Source organism: Elgaria multicarinata, chromosome 5 (assembly GCF_023053635.1).
Source record: "Elgaria multicarinata webbii isolate HBS135686 ecotype San Diego chromosome 5, rElgMul1.1.pri, whole genome shotgun sequence".
Taxonomy (NCBI): Eukaryota; Metazoa; Chordata; class Lepidosauria; order Squamata; family Anguidae; genus Elgaria; species Elgaria multicarinata.
Genome location: NC_086175.1, coordinates 3,224,096 through 3,248,134, shown reverse-complemented (window position 1 = coordinate 3,248,134; position 24,039 = coordinate 3,224,096). Strand labels below are relative to the sequence as shown.

The 24,039-nt window shown below is 46.4% G+C and overlaps 1 protein-coding gene across 1 annotated transcript in view; it reads left to right on the top strand.

The window, feature by feature from the left end:
• Positions 1 to 23,173, top strand: part of NSD2 (nuclear receptor binding SET domain protein 2) — a 139,994-nt gene extending 116,821 nt beyond the window's left edge. The window contains exons 18-22 of the mRNA XM_063125913.1: positions 7,171 to 7,287; positions 7,974 to 8,115; positions 18,168 to 18,274; positions 19,321 to 19,525; positions 22,221 to 23,173. Of these exons, the coding sequence (XP_062981983.1) occupies positions 7,171 to 7,287; positions 7,974 to 8,115; positions 18,168 to 18,274; positions 19,321 to 19,525; positions 22,221 to 22,483 (834 nt within the window). The 3' untranslated portion in view covers positions 22,484 to 23,173. The remainder of the gene's footprint in view (positions 1 to 7,170; positions 7,288 to 7,973; positions 8,116 to 18,167; positions 18,275 to 19,320; positions 19,526 to 22,220) is intronic.
• The last annotated feature ends 866 nt before the right edge of the window (positions 23,174 to 24,039 follow it).

The window sequence follows — 24,039 nt, the reverse complement described above, 5'->3', positions numbered from 1 at the left end:
AACAGCCTTGGTCGCCCTGTATGATGACCTATGTCAGGAGAAAGACAGGGGGAGTGTGACTTTGTTGATTCTCCTTGATCTCTTAGCAGCTTTCGATACCATCAACCATGGTATCCTTCTGGGATGACTGGCTGAGCTGTGAGTGGGAGGTACTGTATTACAGTGGTTCTGCTCCTACCTGGCTGGTTGGCTCCAGAAGGTGGTACTGGGGGAACATTGCTCAGCTCCTTGGATTCTCCAGTATGGGGTTCCACAGGGGGTCAGTTTTGTCCCCCATGCTGTTTAACATTTGCATGAAACCATTGGGTGCGGTCATTCGGAGTTTTGGAGTGTGTTGTCATCAGTACGCTGGTGACACACAGCTAGCTCTTTTTCTCCTTTTCATCTTCAACAGGTGAGGCTGTGGATGTGCTGAACCGGTGCCTGGCTGCGACAATGGACTGTATGAGGGCTAATAAAATGAAACTCAATCCAGACGAGACTGAGATGCTGTTAGTGGGTGGTTCTTCTGACCGGACAGTGGGTATTCAACCTGTTCTGGATGGGGTTGCACTCCCCCTGAAGGAGCAGGTTTGTAGCTTGGGAGTTCTTCTAGAACCATCTCTGTCACTTGAGGCCCAGGTGGCCTCAGTGACACGGAGTGCCTTCTACCAGCTTCAGTTGGTGGCCCAGCTACGCCCCTATCTGGAGAGGGATAACCTAGCTAAAGTTGTCTATGCTCTGGTAACCTCCAAATTAGATTACTGCAATGCGCTCTACGTGGGGCTGCCTTTGAAGATGGTTCGGAAGCTGCAACTTGTGCAAAATGCAGCAGCCAGATTGATAACTAGAACCAGAAGGTTTGTGCATATAAGACCCACTCTGGCCCACTTGCATTGGCTGCCTGTATGTTTCTGAACCCAATTCAAGGTGCTGGTTTTAACCTATAAAGCCTCACATGGCTTGGGACTACAATACCTGACGGAACGCCTCTCCCGACATAAACCTACCTGTACGCTATGCTCAACAACTAAGGTCCTCCTCTGGGTGTCTACTCCGAGGGAAGCTCAGAAGATGGCAACAAGAGAGAGGGCCTTCTTTGTGGTAGCCCCCCAACTGTGGAACATTCTCCCTGATGAGGCCTGCCTGGCGCCAACATTGTTATCTTTTCAGCACCAGGTCTCTTCTCCTAGGCGTTTAACAGCATTTAATAGCATATACTGAGTTTTTAACTGACCCCAGAACAGTTGTTCTCCAGGTTGGTGTGAGGAAGGCATCCCACAATGGGTTAACTCCCCCTATCGCCCAGGAAAAGCAGGGACTCACATGACTGAGTTTTAAGCCCTCTATTGGTCTGAAGCTCCTCCTAGCCAGTTCGTCCCTGCTTTTCGCCCAGGACAGAGCTACTTCTCATCTCCTCCTATCTCAAGCCTATACTTATCTCTATTTCTAACACTTTTTAAACTTCTTACCTCTTTGACTTTCTTTCTCTTACCAAAAACAAACAAACAAACAAAAAACGCTTTTCTGCTTCCTTTTCTCTGCCGCTTGCCTATCATTCTCTATGACCCCTCCGGCAAAGAAAACCATTTCGAAGCCTCAAAAGAAAAAGAAAACAACGACTCATGTGAGAGTCGTTAGGAAGCCATCAGCAGACAAAAGGATGACCTGCCAGAAAGGTCAAGGAGATAACCAGTTTGCCGGCTTAGGCTGCCTACTGAGTCTCCCAGCCACGGAGGATCAAAGAGATCACCAGCCCGGAGGCCAAGGCCCCTCGCTGAGTCTCTTACACACCAGGAACGGTGCGATCCCGGCCTCAAAAGATGCAGCCGAGACTGAGGGAGTCGGGGGCTCAGCACGCCACCCTCTCCACTCAGAACAAGAGGAGGAAGCAACGGAGCAGCTGGATGCTCCAACAGCATCAAGGGTGAGATCAAATCCATTCTTTCTCCCCCACGTGGATGTTTCCCGCCAAACAAAGCGGGCGGCCATTTTGAGTTGCAGTTTCGATTCCAACTTGCAAAGGGAAGCCCCTCCTCCTTCCACCTCCTCCATTGCTCAGCCACAGAATAATGAGATAGCCCCAACGCCTATCCTAAGCATGGCTCAAATAGATAAATCTGTTTTAGCACAGATCACTAAGGCAGTACTGGATAATCTGTCTGACCATTTGTTAGACAAGCAAACCTTGAGATCAAGCCATTCTGCAAAACGCACCAGAGGCTTGCACACTTCTGAGTCTTCCTCCTCTCCTCCTCCACAATTAGAAAACAAAAATAAAAACAATGATAAAACAAAAAACAAAAATAAGGCTTTCAGGTCAAAACAGCCCAATTCTTCCCATAGTCTGCACTCATCAGCAGGCTCTGGGGATGACTCTCCAGACCCACACTCCATAGCCAAAGGTCGCTCTAACAAATCCAAGACCCCCTTGGCTGAGCCCCACCATGACAGTGATTCCTCCATAATGTCACTGCAGGAGTTCTTTTCAGAAGGAGAGGAGGGTGGATGGTCAGACATAGAAATTACAGACCATATCTCGGCTGATCGATTCTTTAACAAAGAGGATTTTTTACCTTTATTGTCCAAAGCAATTGTCTCTCTAGCTAGTGAGCCAGTACAACCCGACAAACAGCAATCTTTATCTAGAGGGGCAGCGATGTTTCCAGAACCCAAGCCAACCACCAGAGAGGTACCTTTTCCCAGTTCCTTTAATAAATTAATGAAGGAGGAGTGGAAATCTCCCCTCCAGGGGAAAAAGGGAGTCAGTACAGCGCAGAGGTTTTATACTCTTCCTCACAATGTGATGGAAGAATTAAAAATTCCATTAGTAGATGCCCCTGTGGCGGCCTTGCTCTCAGGTGCTGTATTGCCAAAAGACGGTGACTTTCCCCTAAAAGACCACGGGGAAAGAAGATCAGATACAGCTTTAAAAAAGGCGCATGAAGCTTCAGCATTAGCTTTAAGGGCCTCAGCAGTATCATCTTTTTTCGCTAGAGCTTCCATCTTATGGGTGGAAGACATAATAAACAATAAGGAATTAGATCAGCCTACTTTATACAGAGGACTGCTCAAACTCTCTAAATCTTTTGCCTTCCTGGCTGATGCTACACAAGATGCGCTTCAGTTTTCAGCCCGCTCCATAGCAGCTGCTAATGTGGCCAGACGTTCCATTTGGCTTAAGCACTGGAATGTTGATCTTCCCTCAAGGGGAAATCTTGCGACTGTACCTTTCACAGGTACACACCTTTTTGGAGAAGAGGCCTTAAAAGATGTCCTCATAGAGACTAAGGATAAGAAAAAAGTTATGCCTTCATCCTTCCGGCGAGAAGATAAAAAACTCATCCGGTCTTATACATCCTTTCGCCCATTCCGGACCACTAACCAATCTTCCTTTCGATCCAAAAGCTACAGGTTTCCTAAACCAGCATGGTCCAGATCCCGCTTTCAGTCCAGAAGCGCCAACTCCTCTAGCGCTTCTGCCAAACCCCCTTCTACTTTCCAGGCCTCAAGGTCTGGACGACAGCAGTTCTGACGCCAGGGAACCCTTCATCGGGGGGAGACTTCAACATTTCCTCCCAGCATGGGAACAATCCACAGACGATCACTGGGTCCTGGACACCATCTCCCATGGTTATCTCATAGAGTTTTGGAAACAACCTCCCCCTCGGTTCACCCCATCCCCCACATCACAATCCGCCACCAAGAATCACATCCTATCTACCGCCATACAGCGTCTACTTCAAATAGGAGCGATAGAACCAGTACCATCCATAGAAAAATATGAAGGTATTTATTCCATCTTATTTCTAGTAGCCAAAAAGGGCAAAGGCTGGAGACCAATTCTGGACCTCAAGCATCTGAACAGGTTTGTCAAATATCGAAAATTCCGTATGGAGACATTGCAAACCATCAAAGAAGCCCTTCACAAAGCAGAATATTTGACTTCCATAGACCTCACAGAGGCATATCTGCATATTCCCATCTCACTACCTCACAGAAAATTCCTATGCTTCACGTACCAGAACTATCATTACCAGTACAAAGCACTTCCATTTGGCCTATCCTCGGCACCCCGCATCTTCACCAAGATCAGGGTGACAGTAATAGCTCATCTCCGGCTAAAGGGCGTGCATATTTATCCATATTTGGACGACCTTCTTATCCGTTCTGTTTCCAGTCAGAAAGCCTCGCAGGATCTACAGACAACTGTCGAGTGCCTAGAAAGACACAGCTTTGTCATAAACAGAAAAAAGAGCCATCTCACACCCACCCAGGTCCTCCCTCATCTAGGAGCACTCATCGACACCTCCAAGGGCTTAATATTCCTCTCCCCAGAGAGAATAGTCAAGCTTCAGGACCGCTCAAGGGCAATTCATCGGCAAAGAATAACCAACTTAATGGATGCTGCGCATCTTCTGGGTTTAATGATCTCATGCCTCGGCATTCTCCCATGGGCCAGGCTGCATTCTCGCCTCCTTCAGTGGTTCCTATTGCCCTTCCAAGCTCAAATAGCAAGGAGGGATCGCCTCCCAATACTTCTCCCTCTGCACGTCAGAGACTCCCTCATGTGGTGGCAAGACCTCCAAAATCTGCAGGTGGGCAGCCCCTTCCAGGAGCCTCAGAGGATCTTACTGACAACAGATGCCAGCCTCGAAGGGTGGGGAGCCCACTGCAACTCTCTCCTGGCCCAAGGAAAATGGAATGCAGAGGAAAAATGCCACAGCATCAACTGGCTGGAGCTCAGGGCAGTACACCTGAGTCTAAAAGCATTCTCACGCCATCTGCAACATTCTCATGTCCTAGTCAGACCGGACAACACAACAACACGAGCCCACATAACACGTCAAGGGGGTTCCAAATCCCTCTCCTTACACCTGGAGGCCCAGAGCATGCTATTATGGGCCGAACAGAACTTAGCCTCCATATCAGCCCAACACATCAAAGGGACCCTGAACCATACAGCAGACTATCTGAGTCGGCAACAAATAGACCCAGGGGAATGGAGCCTACATCCAGCAGTCTTCCAGAGAATCATACACCATTTCGGCCCACTAACACTGGACCTGTTTGCATCCAGGCAAAACCACAAGCTGCCAAGATTTCTCTCCAGATTCCAGTCTTACGGAGCCGAAGGGATAGATGCACTATATATCAACTGGCCGAAAGAGAGGCTCTATGCATTCCCTCCAATCCCCCTCTTAGCCAGAGTTCTACAAAAAATCAGAAAGGAACAAGCCACTGTAGTCCTAGTAGCCCCCTTCTGGCCCCGACGCCCCTGGTTCTCCGAGATTCTAGCCCTAGCAGTGCAAGGTCCATGGTTCCTGCCCCAGATCTCAGATCTCTTGTCTCAGGGACCAGTACTGCACCCAGACCCAAATTGGCTCAAACTAGCCGCCTGGCTGCTGAGAGGTCCATCTACTTAACTCTGGGTTATTCTGAGGATGTCATATCCACCCTGCTGGCATCCCGCAAGGACTCCACCACCAGAATTTACGAAACAACCTGGAAGTCCTTCTGCAGGTGGAGTGAAAGGGAGAAGCTTATTCCACAGGCAACAGGTGTCAAGGAACTCCTAGCCTTTCTCCAACAAGGCCTTCAGATGGGTTTAAAACCGGGTACCCTGCGCAGGCAAACGTCAGCCCTGTCATCAGTCCTTTCCAGGCCTGGTAGGCAGCCACTAAGTTCACACCCTCACATCAAAAGATTCCTCCGTGGAGCCGCACTCAAGAGTCCTCCCATTGTCCATAGGTTTCCTTCCTGGAGCCTACATGTTGTACTTTCTGCATTGACTAAACCTCCCTTCGAACCAATTGCCTCTATCCCACTACGCATTTTGTCACAAAAAGTACTTTTCCTTGTGGCCATAACATCTGCTCGCAGAATCTCAGAGTTATCTGCCATTTCAATCAGAAAAGGCCTCATCACCTTCCATAAGGATTCTGTCGTCCTTCGAACAGACCCGACCTTTATCCCTAAGGTCAACACGCTATTCCATAGGTCACAGGAGCTTATTCTGCCATCTTTCTGTCCTAACCCTTCTCATCCACAGGAGAAGGCCTGGCACAAGCTGGATGTCCGCAGAGCCATTAAAGTTTACTTAAAAAGGACAGAGTCCTTTCGAAAATCTGATTCACTGTTTGTTTCCTTTCACCCTGTGGCTATGGGCAAGAAGGTTACCAGATCTACCCTAGCTAGGTGGTTAAAAGCATGTATTTTTTCGGCCTATGAGGCCTCATGCCTCCCCAAGCCATTAGGAGTCACAGCTCACTCCACTAGAGCAGCAGCCACATCAGCCGCCTTAAGTACTAATGCCCCTCTGGCAGAAATCTGCAAGGCGGCCACCTGGACAAGTCCTAATTCCTTCATAAGACATTACAAAATAGACACATATGCCTCAGCGGATGCCTCCTTTGGCAGGAGAGTCCTCCAGCAGGTTGTAGGACTACAATAGACTCGGCTTAAGATTTTCCCACCCAGATAAGGGGTTTTTAGCTTTTCCATATCCCATTGTGGGATGCCTTCCTCACACCAACCTGGAGAACGGAACATTGGTACTTACCGAGAAGGTTCCTTCTGGGTTGGTGTGCGGAAGGCATCCCAACCACACCCTGAAACACCACCGAGTCTATCAGGCCACTTGTCTCTGCATTTAGCCGGCCAGACCTTTTCCTAAGGATCCTCAAAGTTTGTACTCTCAGATTGATTTCTAAGTACTTACTAATAAGTTATCTGTTCCTCTGTGGTTCTTCCTTACCTATGATACAAAGAGATGCTTCCTTTCTCAATTTCTGAGCTTTAGCCACGGACGGAACTGGCTAGGAGGAGCTTCAGACCAATAGAGGGCTTAAAACTCAGTCATGTGAGTCCCTGCTTTTCCTGGGCGATAGGGGGAGTTAACCCATTGTGGGATGCCTTCCGCACACCAACCCAGAAGGAACCTTCTCGGTAAGTACCAATGTTCCGTTTTAAACAGATATTGCCTCTTTTTGTTTGTATTTTATGCTTTTTATAGTTTTAAATTTTGTATATTTATTTGGGGTGGTATATAAATGTAATAAATAATAATAATAATAATAACAACAACAACAACCTGGAAAAATTATTTTGTCCATGCTAACGGAGTGTCAGTAGAATTTACCTCTGAAAGATTTTGTGTCATTTTAGCAGCAATACTTCTCTGTTCTTCAGGGTGAGTTCGTGAATGAGTATGTTGGTGAGTTAATTGATGAAGAAGAATGTATGGCAAGAATCAAATATGCTCATGAAAATGACATCACACACTTTTATATGCTTACTATTGATAAGGTACAGTATTTCTAAGTGTCTTAATGTGAATCCCATATTTGTCCTAGATAAAGTTTCACTTTTATTAGTTGCAGTTGCAGTTGCAGGGCACTTGCTGCATGCCATTGTCCTGTCAGGGAGAGAATGTCACAGAAAGGAAGAGTAAATCCCATTGGTCAAAAGCATCTCCAGTCTAAGAGTGACTTAGGCTGTCCGTGGAGAAATGGGGAAGGGCGGAAAGTGCTCGTGCTTCCTTTATCCCTTGCTTCTGTCTTATAACTAAATCATCTTAGTTTGGGAATACAAGCCCACATAACAGCCCTACAGAATTCATCTATGGGTGCCTTGGCCAGAACACTGCTGGAGTTGCAGCTTTACTGAGCGTGCCAGGTCTTCTTAGGCGATGACATTACAACCCCTGAGCTACCTAGCGAGTGAAAAGGATCTAGAGATCAATTCTGCAGAGTAAATTTCCCAATTTCACTGATACTGCGATATTTAAAGAAAAGAAAACGTTGCCCATTTCCTCTAAACTTGATTTCATTTATTCAGCACTTTATAGTTACAACAGATATGTGTGTGACCTTATCTGTATATTGTGTTGGAGTGAAGAGCTACAAGTTAAATAGATCATGTGTGATTTGGTCTGAATTTTTGTCATTAGTTATGCTTCAATAATGTTCTGTTGTTGCATTCCTGACTTCCAGGACCGCATAATTGATGCTGGACCCAAAGGAAACTATTCTCGGTTTATGAATCACAGCTGTCAACCAAATTGTGAGACTCTGAAATGGACGGTACATGGTGACACCCGCGTAGGACTGTTTGCTGTGTGCGATATTCCTGCAGGTATAATTATATATTGTTGTAGTTCAAGTTTCTTCTGGTATCACTGAGAAGGAATACATCTTCCCATTTTTCAATAAAAATGGCTTCTCTTCCATTAGAGAAGAATTTTAGACCACCTAAAGTAATATGATGTCCCTTAAAGGTGGCTGCTAGATTTAGGAATGATCTACAAATGGCTGATATAAGTCAGCCTTGCTTTTCTACAGCTATGCTGTAGGCAGTTGGTTCCTGTTACTCACAAGCTCTTAATTTACCTCAGCTCTGTATGTGTGGAGTGTGGAAGCGGTGTAACACCACCTTTTTGTGCACATCAAACTTTAGTTTGGAGCCAGTGTTAATGGTTTGCCTTCATTCAGTCTTCATTGAAAATTAGTAGATGTTCCCCACAAATAAAGTCTTGTAAAATGTTTAGTCTATTTTTAGATTTGTATCCTACTCTTTGACCAGACTCCGAAGCAGTTTTCAGGAAGCACCAGAAGGATTACAAAGTTGGCGCCTGCCTGACCTCCAGAGGCAGGGATTTCCATAGGAGGGGGGCCACCACGCTGAAGGCTCTTCCCCTGGTGGACTCCAATCAGATGATAAGTCTATGTGGAACCACCAGGAGCAGGCCCTCAGTGACCGCGCAGGTTGGTAGGGGAGAAGGCACTTTCTCAGGTATCCTGGTCCCAACTTGTTTAGGGCATCCTGTCCCGTTGTTTTGTCGCCGAGGCCAGTGAGAACTGTCAGCTCTCTCCGGCTTCAGCGTTGAAAGTAATGGGAACGCTCGCACTACGGATGAATTCATCCACAGCTGGAGCATTCCCACTTGTTTCGAGGCAGAGGGAGCTGTCAGCATCAGCTCCCCCTCCCCATCCTCAGCCTCGAAACAAATGGCAATGCTCACGTTGCAGATGAATTCATCGGTAGCGTGAGTGTTCCCATTATTTTTGACGCTGAGGCTCTCTCCGGCCTCAGCATCGGAACTAATGGGACAGTACACGATGCGGAGGGATATCATCCCCAGTCTGGGGATGGTATCCCTCCGTCTGGTATCCTGTCCCATTTGTTTTGACGCTGAGGCTGGGGAGAGCTGACAGCTCTCTCCAGCCTCGGCGTCAAAACAAATGGGACAGGAGCCGGTGGCCCATGTTCCTGCACAGCTGCTGCAGCCCGAACTGGCAGCCATAGAGGGACATGCAGCGCTGCAGCAACAAGGAGGCAGGGGCACTTCTCTACCCCCCTCTCCTTGTTGCTGCAGCAGCACTCGTGGAGTTGCCCCTCTGCGGCTGCCGCAACCCAAACCAGTGGGGAAGAGATCTGCCCCCCAGTTCTGGCTGCGGCGGCCACGGAGGGACATGCGCTGTGGGCGTCGCTGCAGCAAGGAGGAGGCGGCAGGGGAGCTTCTCCCCACCCTCCGCCCCTTCCCACAGAATGGTGGCACCCCGATACAGAATGGCGGCGCACCAATACAGTAAACCAGCACTGCCATTCAGTGGAGGGGGGGGCAGAGAGAGGAATAGTCAAACCTGCCCTTATAGCCTACTCCACAGATGAGTTACTAGCATGTCACCCAAGCGCAGCATGCAAACAGTCATCTGTGGAGTGGATTATAAGGGCAGTGTTGGCTATTGCTGGAAAGGGGCATCTCCCCACAACAGCTAAGTTGCTGCATTCTGCACTAGCTCCAGCTTCTGGAGCAGCTTTAAGGGCAGCCCCCTACGTAGAGTGCATTGCAATAATCCAGCCTTGAGGTTACCAATGCCTGTACCACCGTGGCCAAGCTATCCTTGTCCAGGAGAGGCCGTAGCTGGTGGACCAGACGAAGCTGGTAAAAGGCACTCTGAGACATCGCAGCCACTTGAGCCTCCAGCAACAGAGATGGATCTAAAAGTACCACCAAACTACAAACCTGATCTTTCAGAGGGAGTGCAACCCCCTCCAGAACAGGCAGGGAGCCTGTCTCCTGGACTCAGGAACCACTCACAGGGTTTCCGTCTTGCCAGGATTCCGTTTATTGGCCCTCATCCAGCCCATTACTTAGTCTATGCACCGGTCCAGGACCTGAACAGCCTCACCTGATTCAGTTGTCACAAGCAGATAAAGCTGCGTGTCAGCAGCATATTTATTTATTTATTTATTACATTTTTATACCGCCCAATAGCCGAAGCTCTCTGGGCGGTTCACAAAAATTAAAACCATAACAAAACAACCAACAGGTTAAAAACACAAATACAAAATACAGTATAAAAAGCACAACCAGGATAAAACCACGCAGCAAAATTGATATAAGATTAAAATACAGAGTTAGAACAGTAAAATTTAAATTTAAGTTAAAATTAAGTGTTAAAATACTGAGAGAATAAAAAGGTCTTCAGCTGGCGACGAAAGGAGTACAGTGTAGGCGCCAGGCGGACCTCTCTGGGGAGCTCATTCCACAACCGGGGTGCCACAGCAGAGAAATTGATGGCATTTTGCTCCAAATCCCCTAATGACCGCTCCCAGTGGCTTCATATAGATGTTAAACAACATTGAGGACAAGATGGTACCCTGCAGAACCCCATAGATCAGTTGCCAAGGGGGCGAAGAATAGTCACCAATGTTCCTCTAAAAACAACCCCGTAGGTATGACCAGAGCCACTGTAGCACAGTGCCTCAATTGCCCATCCCACGGAGTCGATCCAGGAGGATACCATGACCGATGGTATCAAAAGCCGATGAGAGAACAAGCAGGATTAACAGAGTTGCATTCCCCCTGTCCCTCTCTCGATAAAGGGCGACCAAGGCTGATTCAGTGCTGTAACCAGATGGAAACCCAGACTGAAATGGGTCCGGATAATCAGTATCCTTTAAGTGTGCCACAACCCTCTCAAGTACCTTCCCTAAAAGGGGGGGTGTTTGCGACTGGGCGGTAGTTGTCTAGTACCATTGGGTCCAGGGTGGTCACACTACTGCCTCCTTAAGAACAGCAGGAATCCCCCCTTCCCAATGGGAAGCATTTATCACCCCCTGGACCCACCCAGTCAGACCCCTCGGCTTGCTTTTATAAACCAGGAGGGGCAGAGATCAAGAGGGCAAGTGGTTGGTCGCATTGCTGTAAGCACCTTGTCCACATCACCAGGCCACAGTAACTGGAACTGATCCCACAAAATCAGGCAGATGATGGTATCAGCCACCTCACCTGGAGCTCCACTAACAACAATTGGTCCTCGATGGGGCCAAGGTCTCATTTGCTGGGGTAGGTGTTAACAGCCACCAGACCACCCAGAAGAGCTCCGCTGGATGGCTACTCGAGGACGCGATGGAGGCAACAAAGTAAGCCTTCTTTGCTGCCCACACTGCCACGCAGTAGGCATGATTATGCACTCTAGAACGTGCTTGGTCATCTTCACTTTGAGTCTTACGCTATTTGCGCTCTAGCCAATGTCCAGCGTGTTTCATTGACCGCAGCTCCCTAGTGTACCAAGGAGCAGAGCAGGCTCTACAGGGCTGGAGAGGGCACTCAGGTGCAATCAGGTCGGTGGCTCTCCACATCTCACAGTTCTACAGTGAGGCTAGGGCCTCGGCTGGATCACCAGCTCTCTCCACTGGAAAATCCCCAAGAGCATTCAGGAATCCATTGGATTCCATCAGTCTCCTCAGGCAGATCAACCGAATGGGTCCCCCACCCTTGCAGGACAGGAGTAACACTGTGAGTTCAAATCTCACCAGGAAATGGTGTAACCATGACAATGGGGTAACTTACTCTCCCCCCCACCCCCCATCTTCAGACTACCCATCTTACAACTTGGAGCAAAAACCAAATCTAGGGTATGCCCTGCTTCATGTGTTGGGCCCATGACAAACAGAGAGCCCTAGGTGCTTGTCCAGCTGCCTCTTAAAGGCCTCTAGTGTGGGAGAGCCCACAACCTCCCTAGGTCACTGGTTCCATTGTCGTACTATGGTTGTCATGGAGGCCAAGAAGTCCTAAGCTGGAGCTCCAGAGACTGTCTCAGTGTGGAAGTGGAAGTCGCACCACACTCGAGACCACCTTGGTCAGGGAGGATGCTGGCCAGCAGGGTGGGCGGTACACCAGCAGCATCCCCAATCTGTCTGTCTGGCCCAACACCAGGTGCAACTGCTCAAGGCCTGCTCCAAGGTGGAGTGGCTTCCTGGTGGTAGAGATAGAAGATCTATGAATCACGGCGACTCTCCCACCCTGGCCCTCCAATCTACGTTGGTGCTGCACTGAGTACCCTGGTGGGCAGAGCTGAGTCAGATCAGCCCCACCCAGCTCAGTATGCACGCCAGGTCAGCCTTCTCATCATGAATTAGAGTGGTCTTATTGTGGACTGACCTGGCATCAAATAGCAGCACCACAAGGAAGGAGGGCTCAGTGGATGAGCTACCAGATACATGAGAGCTAGAGGAGGGTGGGGCGGGTAGAAGGGGAACAGTATATAGACACCTGTAACCTGATTTCCATTGATGTCCCAGCCGCCCCCTCCTGCCCCAAATCACTGGAATAGCAGCACCCTCTCCCTGTGTCCCTGCATCAGGGTTTCCAAAGCACATCCTTAAAGGGAGAAGAGTCTTGGGATGCTATAGGAAAATTTTATTACACATGAGCCTAAGGCGTTTCGGACTCTTGTTTTTTTAGGCCTTCTCCAGGGAGCTGTAAATGTACATATAAAAAACAGGAATGAAACAATATATAACTTAAAACCTCTTACAATTATAAGAGCACACTGCAAGCACAGCCTATGCATACATATGAACAATAATATATAATTTCAGTAAAACATGTAAAAATGTTTAGGGCACATTGAAGATGAGGCCTATACATATATTTAATAATACAGAGCAATTAAATTATTACATACTTGTTATAAAGTCTGCAAAAATTATTAACAACAAATTGTCTTGTGATGGTGACTAGATGGGATGTACTGAAGGCAATGTATTTTCGAGAAGTTTTTTCTTTGAGGTTCTTACAGGTGTTATCATAACAGGGCAATTTCATCAAGGTCTTCTCATATCTGGACAGCTACAAGCACCAGGGAATGTCTCAAAACTACAGGGTAATGATAGGAGTGGTGAAAATTCCAGCTCCTCATTTAGCCCCTGTGGAGACAGTGTCTTTAATTTCAAACCCCACTCCATTTCTGTTTTCAGCAGCTGCTTCTTATCCTTGTAGTTAAGTTTTTCCAGTGTCCAAAACTTAAAAATCTGTTAGAAGATGTATCCCTAAAGTGGGATACAAGTGAAGCTTTTCCTTCTTCTTCGTGGTCTCTATGCATCACACATATGGGCTCTGCGCCTGCGCGGAGACCTGAACCGGAACTTCTACTAGCTAGGTAAAACGTTTTAGGTGGGAACCCCTCCCCCACGCTACTGCGCATGTCCTGGGGGTTCCTGCCCTTACCTCAGTTCTTCGTCATCCGCCATTGTGCTAAGACCTAGAAATCGTATCCTCCTAGTGAGCTTCTTCAATTCTGTATTTCAAGTTTTCTATATAGTTCTTCTTTTCTCTTCCTTTTTCTTCTTCTACCTTTTAATTTTTTTTAAAAAAAAATTGTTATTCTATCTTTCTGAGAGTGATCGTTCGGTCGCAAGCACCTCAAGCACATGGCCGTGAAGGCGCCTTTCAGGAAATGTGTGAGGTGCGGCTCTAAACTCCCACCAACAGACGGTCACTCCCTTTGCGTGATCTGTCTTGGCGAGGGTCATAAAGTGGAGTTGTGCCATCACTGCATGGCATTTACCAAGCAGACAAGAAAAAACAGAGTGGACAGACTACGTGCCATTCTATGGGAAAAGGCCCTTAGGACAACAGACCCCATACCGCAGAAGCGCATGGAAAAAACCTCCTCAAAGGCAGACCCCATACCACAGAAGCATATGGAAAAAAACCTCCTCAAAGACAATTCACAAGGATCTGAGCCCCGAGGTTCGATCCTTTGTAATATCGGAGGAGACAATGGCAGAAAATAGGGCAATGATACCCCTAACGCCAGGCTGATCCCTAGCGATGTCCGCGGCTAAGAAAATTGCCGAAAAGGCCCGGACCCCTAAATCGGGAGAACAACAAAAGAAAAAGAAGAAGAAGAGAGCGGAGCCTGAAAAACACTCCGCCTCACGTGGCGCCGCCTTACCGCCAAGATCGCCAAGGACCAGTCATTCGCCGTCGACCTCGGTACCGACGGCTATGAATCCCACAGTACCGAACTAACCATCGATACCGACACCCCTACCGACAGCCCGTAGTTCCATGTTGGAAGGGGAGATTCGAGATTCGGCATTGGCGCCTTCCATCCAGTGTACGGCTATAGTCCAAGACAACCAGGACGAAGCAAGTCGACAAAGGCCACAGTCTACGGTACCGACGGGCCATAGAGAAAGATCCGTCTCACCTAGGTCTGATTATGAACGATTATCCCAGTATTCAGCATATCAGACACACCAAGACCTGTATGATTGGGAGTATTATCGCCCTCGAGGATACTACGTCGACGAACGTAGACACCAACACTCCAGAGACAAAAATTTTGCATATCCTCCTCCTCCTTCCAGAGTCATACAAGTACCAAGAGTTCTGTCCGCCCAACCATCGCCGGGGCGTCAAGTCATCATCGCGAAGACAATATTGTCTTGGTACCAATAGTGGCCGCATCGTCATCAGCAGTACAGCATGATCAGGCCTTGCAACCACTACAACAATCGACCAGATCTGACTCAGATGTCGAATATCGATCGGACTCAGACTCCGTGATCTCAGTTACCCCGTCGATGCCATCACCCGATGACGTGGTCATCACTACTGACCCAGCGTCTCCATCTGAGGATATGGGTAGATTTTCCGACCATATTCTCAGGATGGCACAATCTCTGGGATTAGACGTCCAACAACCTGAGGAAACCCTCGATGCTCCTATTTACGACGTCCTGCAGACAGAAGTGAATGCCACGGTAGCCATCCCCTTCCCCCCCACTTTAAAGCGCACAGCACAGATTTCTTGGAAATCACCCTGTACGACCCAACCAGCATCAAAAGAGGCTGGAGTCAATGTACAAGGTGCAGGAGAAGGATGCTGAATTCCTGTTTCAACATCCTAAGCCTAATTCTACAATTGTGGAATCTGCTCAGGGCAAGGCTCATAAAATCCACTCTGCCCCAGTCGACAGGGAGGGAAGGAAACTAGACTACCTTGGCAGGAAAATATATTCTTCCTCTTCATTAGGATTGCGAGCAGCTGCCTACGAAGCGACTATGGCCAGATACCAGATTTTCCTGTGGGAGAAGATTGGCTCCCTTTGCGACTACCTCCCAGAGGACAAGAGGGAGCTCGCAAGGGTGTTCCAATCGGAAGCCTCTGCCATAGCAAAGCAGCAGTTAGCTACAGCCAGACACCAAATGGACTGCCACTCGAAGTCAATGATGGGGTCGATTGCACTTCGAAGGCATGCCTGGCTGAGATCGGCGAACCTCAGCCAAGAAACGAAAACCCGAATCGAAAGCAGGAAAAGGAAGAAACTCATTAGGAGACGCGTTCACAAGAACTTGGACAGGGGAGTTGCTTTACATCTTTCCCCCCTTCCCACTCCTGACGAGGGTTCTAGCCAAAATGCAAATGGACAGATCGGACTGCATCTTGATAGCCCCTTGGTGGCCTCGACAGGCTTGGTTCCCTCATGCCCTTCGGTTATCAACAGGGAACTACATAAAACTTCCATTGGTACCGACGTTGCTATCTTGACGCCGAGGCAAGGTTCGACATGCAGACCTGTCGACACTTAAAATGACGGCATGGAGAGTAACACCTGCACTTCCCCCTGTACTGCAAATTTAACAGTAGATCACATGCTTCTGGCATCAAGAAAACCGTCAACAAGAAAATCTTATGCCACAAAATGGGAAAAAAATGCAGGTTTTTCTCGGAAAATTAACCAAATACCTGACTCGTGTCCAATTTCAACGACATTGGAGTACCTTCTGTCCTTGTTTCAACAAGGACTCAAACTATCGTCCATTAGAGTTCACTTAGCAGCAATTGCAGCCTCACATAAGGGTGTTGGTGGATTCTCTCCCTTTTCTCACCCTACATCGAAAAGATTCCTGAGAGGCCTTAAAAATACTATACCACCAGTCAAGGATTTTGTCCCATCGTGGAGCTTGTCAGTGGTGCTCCAGGCTCTTACACGGAAGCCTTTTGAGCCTATGGCCACAGCAGATCTTCGACTCTTATCGCTAAAAACTACATTTTTGGTAGCTATCACCTCAGCAAGGCGTGCAAGTGAGCTTAGGGCTCTCAGAATAGACCTTCCGTATACTATTTTCCATAAGGATAAAGTTGTGCTTCGCACTGATTTGACATTCCTGCCTAAGGTGGTGTCTACCTTTCACACTTCTCAAGACATCCTCCTCCCTGCCTTTTTCTCTAATCCCACATCAGTAGTGGATACATCTTTACATATGCTGGATGTGAGAAGAGCTCTTGCCTTTTACAAGGCCAGAACTGAGACTTTCAGAAAGACTAAACAGCTATTTGTTTGTTATGGGGAGCCGCGCAAGGGACTCCCTGGATCATGTCAAAGATTGTCACGATGGATTGTGCAGACACTTGAACTGGCATATTCACTTTCTAAAGTGAAATTGCAACAACCAGTGACAGCTCATTCTACCAGAGCTATGGCAACCTCTGTAGCTTTCAGTAGAGGAGTACTTCTAAGAGAGGTGTGCAGGGCAGCAACGTGGTCCACTCCATCCACGTTTATTAAGCACTACAGCTTGGGCACTCGTGCAAGACAAGATTGTTCCTTTGAGAGGACAGTTCTTTCCGAGGTCCTCAGATGACACACCAACCCACCTCCAGGTATGTCAGCTTGCTACTCGCCCATATGTGTGATGCATAGAGACCACGAAGAAGAAATGCAGTTTGCTTACCTGTAACTGTAGTTCTTCGAGTGGTCATCTATGCATTCACACAACCCACCCACCATCCCCGCTTGGTGGTGCACGGTAGTTATGTGTACATTTTTATTAGTTCCTACATTTCATGTTTATGGGAGCACAATGTCGGACTCCTGTAAACTGAGGTAAGGGCGGGAACCCCCAGGACATGCGCAGTAGCGTGGGGGAGGGGTTCCCGCCTAAAACGTTTTACCTAGCTAGTAGAGGTTCCGGTTCAGGTCTCCGCGCAGGCGCAGAGCCCATATGTGTGAATGCATAGATGACCACTCGAAGAACTACAGTTACAGGTAAGCAACCTGCATTTTAGCATCCTGAGACTTTTCTCCCTTTTTGTGTACATCTTGGATGCTCACCTGCCTTGCACCCAAGCACACTCACTCCCATTCAGACCTACTCTCAACCATTCACTCCACTCATCCAGCAATCACCCATAGCAGAACAGCACAATCACAGTTCTAGCTTGTGGTAACCAGCTGCTGGTCACATTCGGACATCAGGCCTACCTCCAACCAAGCAATAGAGAGAATAAGTAAGTGCTTATTTCCATTCAGTCTCCTTCCCTTAGTTACCTGCTCATTCTGTTTTCCCCCTGGAGTGTGGCCACACTTCTCCCCATGGCTCTCACCCAGGGGAAACCCCTACTTTCCACCTTGGGCAGATGAAGTAGCTCTAACACATGAAGCCCACAACCTCTGACTCTCACTCAAGGTGGGTAACCAACAAGATGTAACTGTAACTATTCCCAAGAGATCCCTTCTCTCACACAGGGAAACTCTACTCACGCAACCTATGTGATCCGTAAACAAGCAGCATGTTAACCCAAGGAAGAGAGAGCGAAAGTGAAGCACACTCACCCTCAGGGACACCCTCCTTTGGGGTTGCCCCCTTCAGGAACACCCACCAGTGTCAGCCCACCACCTCATAGCAGGGCAGTTTAAATCTCCGTGATACCTCAAGGTCTCAACAGGCTCAGAGATAGCACTCTTCTACAGTTGCCTGGAGAAAACTTTGGCAGGTGTTGACCACTGTGGTAGCCAAAGGGGGGTATTTCATGGAAATGTACAGTGTTTGTGGATTTTATGGTAGCTACAATAATATGTCTCCTTTGTTTTCATCTACCCAGGGACAGAATTGACTTTCAATTACAATCTTGACTGTCTGGGCAATGAAAAAACTGTGTGTAAATGTGGTGCTCCCAACTGTAGTGGTTTTCTTGGCGACAGACCAAAGGTATGTAGAGTACATAAAGAGTCAAATGTATTCATAATCTCCTCACTTATTATATTTCTATCCTACCCACCCCAAGATCTCAGGGTGCCATGAAACTTAATAAATAAACAATTAACAATTAGCAATAACTTAGAATACATTTAGCAACATAACCACACTTTATATATTTAAAGCCAGCAAATCTAATGCTACAACTGCATTAGAAGGAAATAGTACAAACCAATTTCAAAAGTCTAATTTCTTAAAAGAAAGATTTTGGTTTCCACACACACAGAATCAGCTACATAACCATGGGGTGACTTCTAAAAGTGTTTCAGTGTGCATGAACCCTTTCTGGCCTTATCTAGCATTGTCTAGCTACTAACTCCAGTTAGATACATCCTGTCAGTGTTTTAAGTGCCTATTATGGGAACACGTACTTGTAAAGGCTAAGCTGTTCAGCGCTTCATGGATCACCATACCTAGCAGTTTGAATTGCTATCCCATGAAGTTGTTTGAAGGGTCTGATCTTGTATGTTCCCTTTTAATCGACCCCTGATAAAAGGCTGGCTCCACATTCTTCACCAGTTAAATGCTTCGAAATGCTTTCCCAAGATAGCCCCGTACTGATTAAATTACCACATTCTGTATTCAAGATTCAAATCTAATAGGCAGAGGATACGCTTAATTGCTGCTACCTATTGATGAATAGGCACCATCAGTGACCTCCCTGCCTCCAGTCGTGATCACCTGTCTTGCCTGGCTTCAGCCTCTTATCTGGTAGTCTCCCATACAATTTTCATACAATTTGCCAAACACTTATTAGAAATAGAAAACTTTGGGAGAAACGGGGTCTCGTGATGAATAGCTCAGGATTGAAGCCTGGAGATGTGTGCCTCAAGAATAGAATTATATTAAATTGGAATCCAGCCTGCTGCTAATGGCCAGGCTTCTTCGTTCTTTCCTCATCTTTGTACTGCCCCTATCTGCAAGTGTAACTTCAGTTTTATGAGTATTGCAATTTCTCTTGATTTTGGAAACTCATTTTGCATTACATACACTTTCAGAATTCATCCTCTAATGCTTCAGAGGAGAAAGGAAAGAAAACCAAAAGAAGAGCAAGGAGACGTAAAACAAAGAATGAAGCAAGAAAAAAATCTGAAGATTACTGTTTTCGCTGTGGTGATGGAGGCCAACTTGTATTATGTGACAGAAAATCTTGTACAAAGGCATACCATCTCTCTTGCCTTGGTTTGGTAAAGCGTCCTTTTGGTGAGTAAAATGAAGTATTAGGTTTCTAACAATAATTCATGGTCCTATAGAAGCCTTCACTAAAAATATAAATCTATTGTGATGTGCCTGTTTGCCAAGATGATTCCAAGTTTAGCAGGGATGGGGGTTGAAAATAACAACAAGCCAGCAAACAACTTTCAAGAATTGGTGTTTTTCTTGGGATTTAAAATGGATAGGAATTACTTCTAAAGATCCCAATCTGTAGTAGCCCAGCTAGAAACAGAAGAGGCGGCAGCATCCTCACTAGGCAGAACTGGTGTAGAACAGCCTTCCCTAACTCGGTGCCCTACAGCTGTTTTGGACTTCAGCTCCGAGCAACCCTAGCTAGCATGGTCAGGAATACTGGGACTTATAGTCCAAATTATTTGGAGGGCACCAAGTTGGGGAAAGCTGGTGTGAGTGGAAAGCCATGTGAGTGAGCAACCAGGCCAGTGCATATGCTGCCTGATGGGAACAGTTGAGCAATCTCGGGATGCACCATCCCTGGGTTGTTCAGACGGGGTGTGAACCAGGAGCTCTTGCTTGTCAGCGGGGGAGACAATACAGAGCTGGAATCAACCTTGAAACAGGACCGGCCAGGAGCTGGTCAGTGTGCACCAGCACGCTCGCTCACTCACTCACTCACTCACAACAACCCAGGGCTTCAAAAAATGTCCAAGCTGGGCCTCAGCAACAAGCAAATTCTATCCTCTTTTTCTTACCCCCTGAAAGGATCGACCTGAAAGATATTTTTTTGAAAAAGTTTTAAAATTAAAATATCAGTGCTAGTTACCTTTGGCAGTTTTAGACAAGGCAAGTGGCACAATATGCTCACAAGTTCATCTTTGTTATTTTTAAACATAGTTTCACAGACTACCTTCTTCCCTGCCGCCAGTCACTTCCCTTAATTGATCTCATTTGATCTTAATTGATCTCATAAATACTTAGCAGTATTTCTCCTCTTACTCCTGCAATGTTGGAAACAAATAAATTGTTCCAGATTATACGAAAACATAAAAAAGAACGTTAAAACTAAATCAATTGATTAAGGCCATGCACAGAATTCAGTGTAGAAAAAGTGTTTCCCCTGAATTGCTATTGTATCCGTGTTTATTATATGATACTACATTAGTGTCCACAGCCTAGGGTGATGCCACCCGTGGACAGACGGTGCTTTCTAAATTGTTATGATCATCTGTGCTGCCACTTCTGGTAAGAAACATGTTACTCCAATCATGTGTGATGAACAAGGAGCGAGAAGAGCCAGCACAGGTTGCTTGCCAGTAACTATCGTAAAGCTAGCCCGAGGGTGTATAGCTAGCTTACACCCTGGTCTCCGCAGCCACCACTCCCAGAGGCCTCCTAGCACCAGAAGCCTCTGCGGAAGGACGCCGGAATCCTGGCCCGGCAGCCCTGGATTTAACACTGACCCAGTAGCAAGAAGATAGCAGCACAAACAATTGAGGTAGGAGGAATTATTTACAAGTAAGAGTAGGAGTTTTGGGAAGAACGAAAAGTAAAACAACCATTTAAGCATGCATAACATAGGAAACCCAGTAACAATAAAACCTATCTACTTACTCCAAAGGAGGGCCTTGCAGTCTGAGACAGCCATGGACACTTCCATCTAAACCGTATGGAAAGGCAAGACAAAGACCAGGGCTCCCAACTTTATACCCTCAAAGCTCTCATCTCCCTCTGGGCTCCCCCCTCCCCTTGGCACAGCTCCAGATGCCTAGTTTCACACCTATCCAGCTGTGGCGCCTCCTTCTTGCCCCCCCCTGCTGGTTTATGGCCTTGAGGCCTGATAAGAGAGGCTCTCCTCTGGCACCAAGGCGTCTCCTATCTTTCCACTGCCCTCCCCAGGTGTCCGGATGTTGAATCCTCTGGCTGACACTCTTCTTCTTTGTCTTCTTCTTCTATATTTAAAAAATTGTAAACTAAAACTACCCAAACCATTTAACCCGTTCTATGCTACTCGGTAGACATGCAGTCTATCTGTTGTCCACTCCTTTACAACTATCGTTCTTTGAGTGGTCATCTGTGCATTCACACCATGCACCCTCCATCCCCGCTGTAGGTGTTCATCTGGCTAATCACGTTTTGGGGCTGCTGTGATGGTCTTAGGAGTGAAGGTGGGATCCTTCCCTTGACTGTAAGCACTAGGGTGGGATGGGCTTTCTCGATTAAACCTCTCAGCTCTGGAAGTTTCTTAACAAAGGCACTGCACAGGCACAGATCCCATATGTGCAAATGCACGTAGGACATCTCCAAGAACTGCTATTACAGGTAGGCAGCTTGTCCATATGAAGGAAGTTACCTGTTACATGGGCTTGGTGGAACATTTAGCAGCAGGCTCCCTGATAACAATGCTCATTTATCATCTATCCCTTCAGCATTAATTTTTCAGTTGCTCTTGTTGTTTGATGTGATGTAGGATAAAATGTGATTGCTTTTAACTGTTTTTCTCCAAAGCTAAGCTATGCATTGTTAGGCTAAGGTAATTTTTTGTATACCTACCATAATTTATCTGGCATATAAGCAACCACATAAAAGAGTCAATTTGCCTTATTTTTCTAAACCATAATTAAGATAAAATACCTTTATTCAAACTAGCAACCCTGATACATCATTTAATAATTCACACAATGCTTATATTTTTGAATTGACTCTTTTCTATCCTTTTATAATGCAGGAAAATGGGAATGCCCCTGGCACCACTGCGATGTTTGTGGCAAACCTTCTGTTTCTTTTTGCCACTTCTGTCCAAACTCTTTTTGCAAGGATCATCAAGATGAAACAGTGCTTGATTCTAACTTAAGTGGACAGCTGTTCTGCTCAGACCATATTGGAGAGAACTTCACTGGGAAAAAAGCGAAGAGACCCCCTAGAAAACTGTCGACACTGAAGTGTAAGAGAAGGCAAAGAAACAAATGGAAGAAGACGGAGTATAAATAGCAACGAACTGCAGTTCCTGCTGCCAGTGCTGTCTTGTAGATATGTTGTGAATAGCGTCAGGGAAGGACACATTTTACATATATTGTGCAAGAATTGGGTTTGGGGCAAATCATTTTTAATCCACTGAGCCAATTGCAGCAGGGCGTTCTGCTGTATCTGCACTGATCATGAACTGTGGCATGCCGAGTTCAGACACTTTCAGGACAAGCCAGGTTTACTCTTCAGCAATAATGACAACACTTGAACTGTTAGAATTGAGACAGTTCTTTACAGTATTTCTCTAGTTGGAGATAGGTTGTTTTCCAACCAATTAAAAGGTATATACACATAGCTTTTGAAAAAGTAGTCACCACTCAACAAGTGTTTAAATAGTACTTAGGTTTTTAAAGCTAAATGTTGTGGGAAGAGCTTGCCTGCCTTGCCTGCATTAAGTTAGGTGCATGGATATCATGCTGTTTGGAGGCACAGAACTCAGTATCATGGCCACATGCATTCAACTTGGCCCTTTTCATAGGATGGATGTCTGGTTTGCTTTGGATTCCTTTTGTTTGATGGTAATGACATTCTACCAAGGAAAAGGAGCATGAAAGAAAGAGACCTCATGTGCTAATCTATGGCAAGATCTAAAAGAACCCTGTCTCCTGTTTAGTTTTAAATAAGTCCACACTTAAATTGATATTAAAATCTGTGCCCAATTTTTAGATTGTATTTGCATAATAAAAGTCTTTCAAAATCAAGCTAAATTTTTAGTCATATTCCTTTAAAAAGAATGAATGTCTTCCACAATCTCTATTATATCAAGATGATACAGTAAAATAATAAATAAAATAAATAAAATAGATCCAGGTGCAAATCTTATACTCACTTACTTGGGAATAAGTCCCATTGAACTCAAAGGAGCTTACTTCTGAGTAGACATGTATAGGACTGAATTACTATTCTTTTTTGTGGGGGAGAAGGAATTCCCCCCCTCCAGAAAGCATTGATTTATTTCAAACATATATAATACAAAAAAGAAGGGAATTGTACATACAGACAATATACACACTACAAAGTATACATAAAGCAACTTATACAAATCAGTCTCTCTGTCTGTTGAAGGCAGACGTCGTTGTTCGAGCTCACAAGCTGCAAGAGGAGAATGTGGAAGAAACTCTTGAAAGGGATTAAGGTAGCCTTCCTCCAACCGTGCCCCAATGAGCAATTTCTCTTAGCCTTCTAACCACTGAAAACTTCTGACTGCACCCTAAGGATTGTTAAAAGCATCTTACAATCAATAAAATACTAATGTACAAAAAAACAGGAATACCACTGCAGGCCGCAGGTAGTGCTTTCTGCAAATTTAGGAGTGCAGGCTTCCCTCTCCTCCCATGGCCATGTGCCACAGCATTACATGTTGGAGGGGTGAGCCAAGGCCTTCCTGTTCAGGTTTCCCCCTGACTTCTCTCTACAAGCTCCAAAGGTCTGGGTTAACCTCTGGCTGCCTATTGATTGGCAGAACATTTCAAATTTTCAAAGAGCGATTCAGTCCCCGCTGCAGATATTGTCTTTGGAGT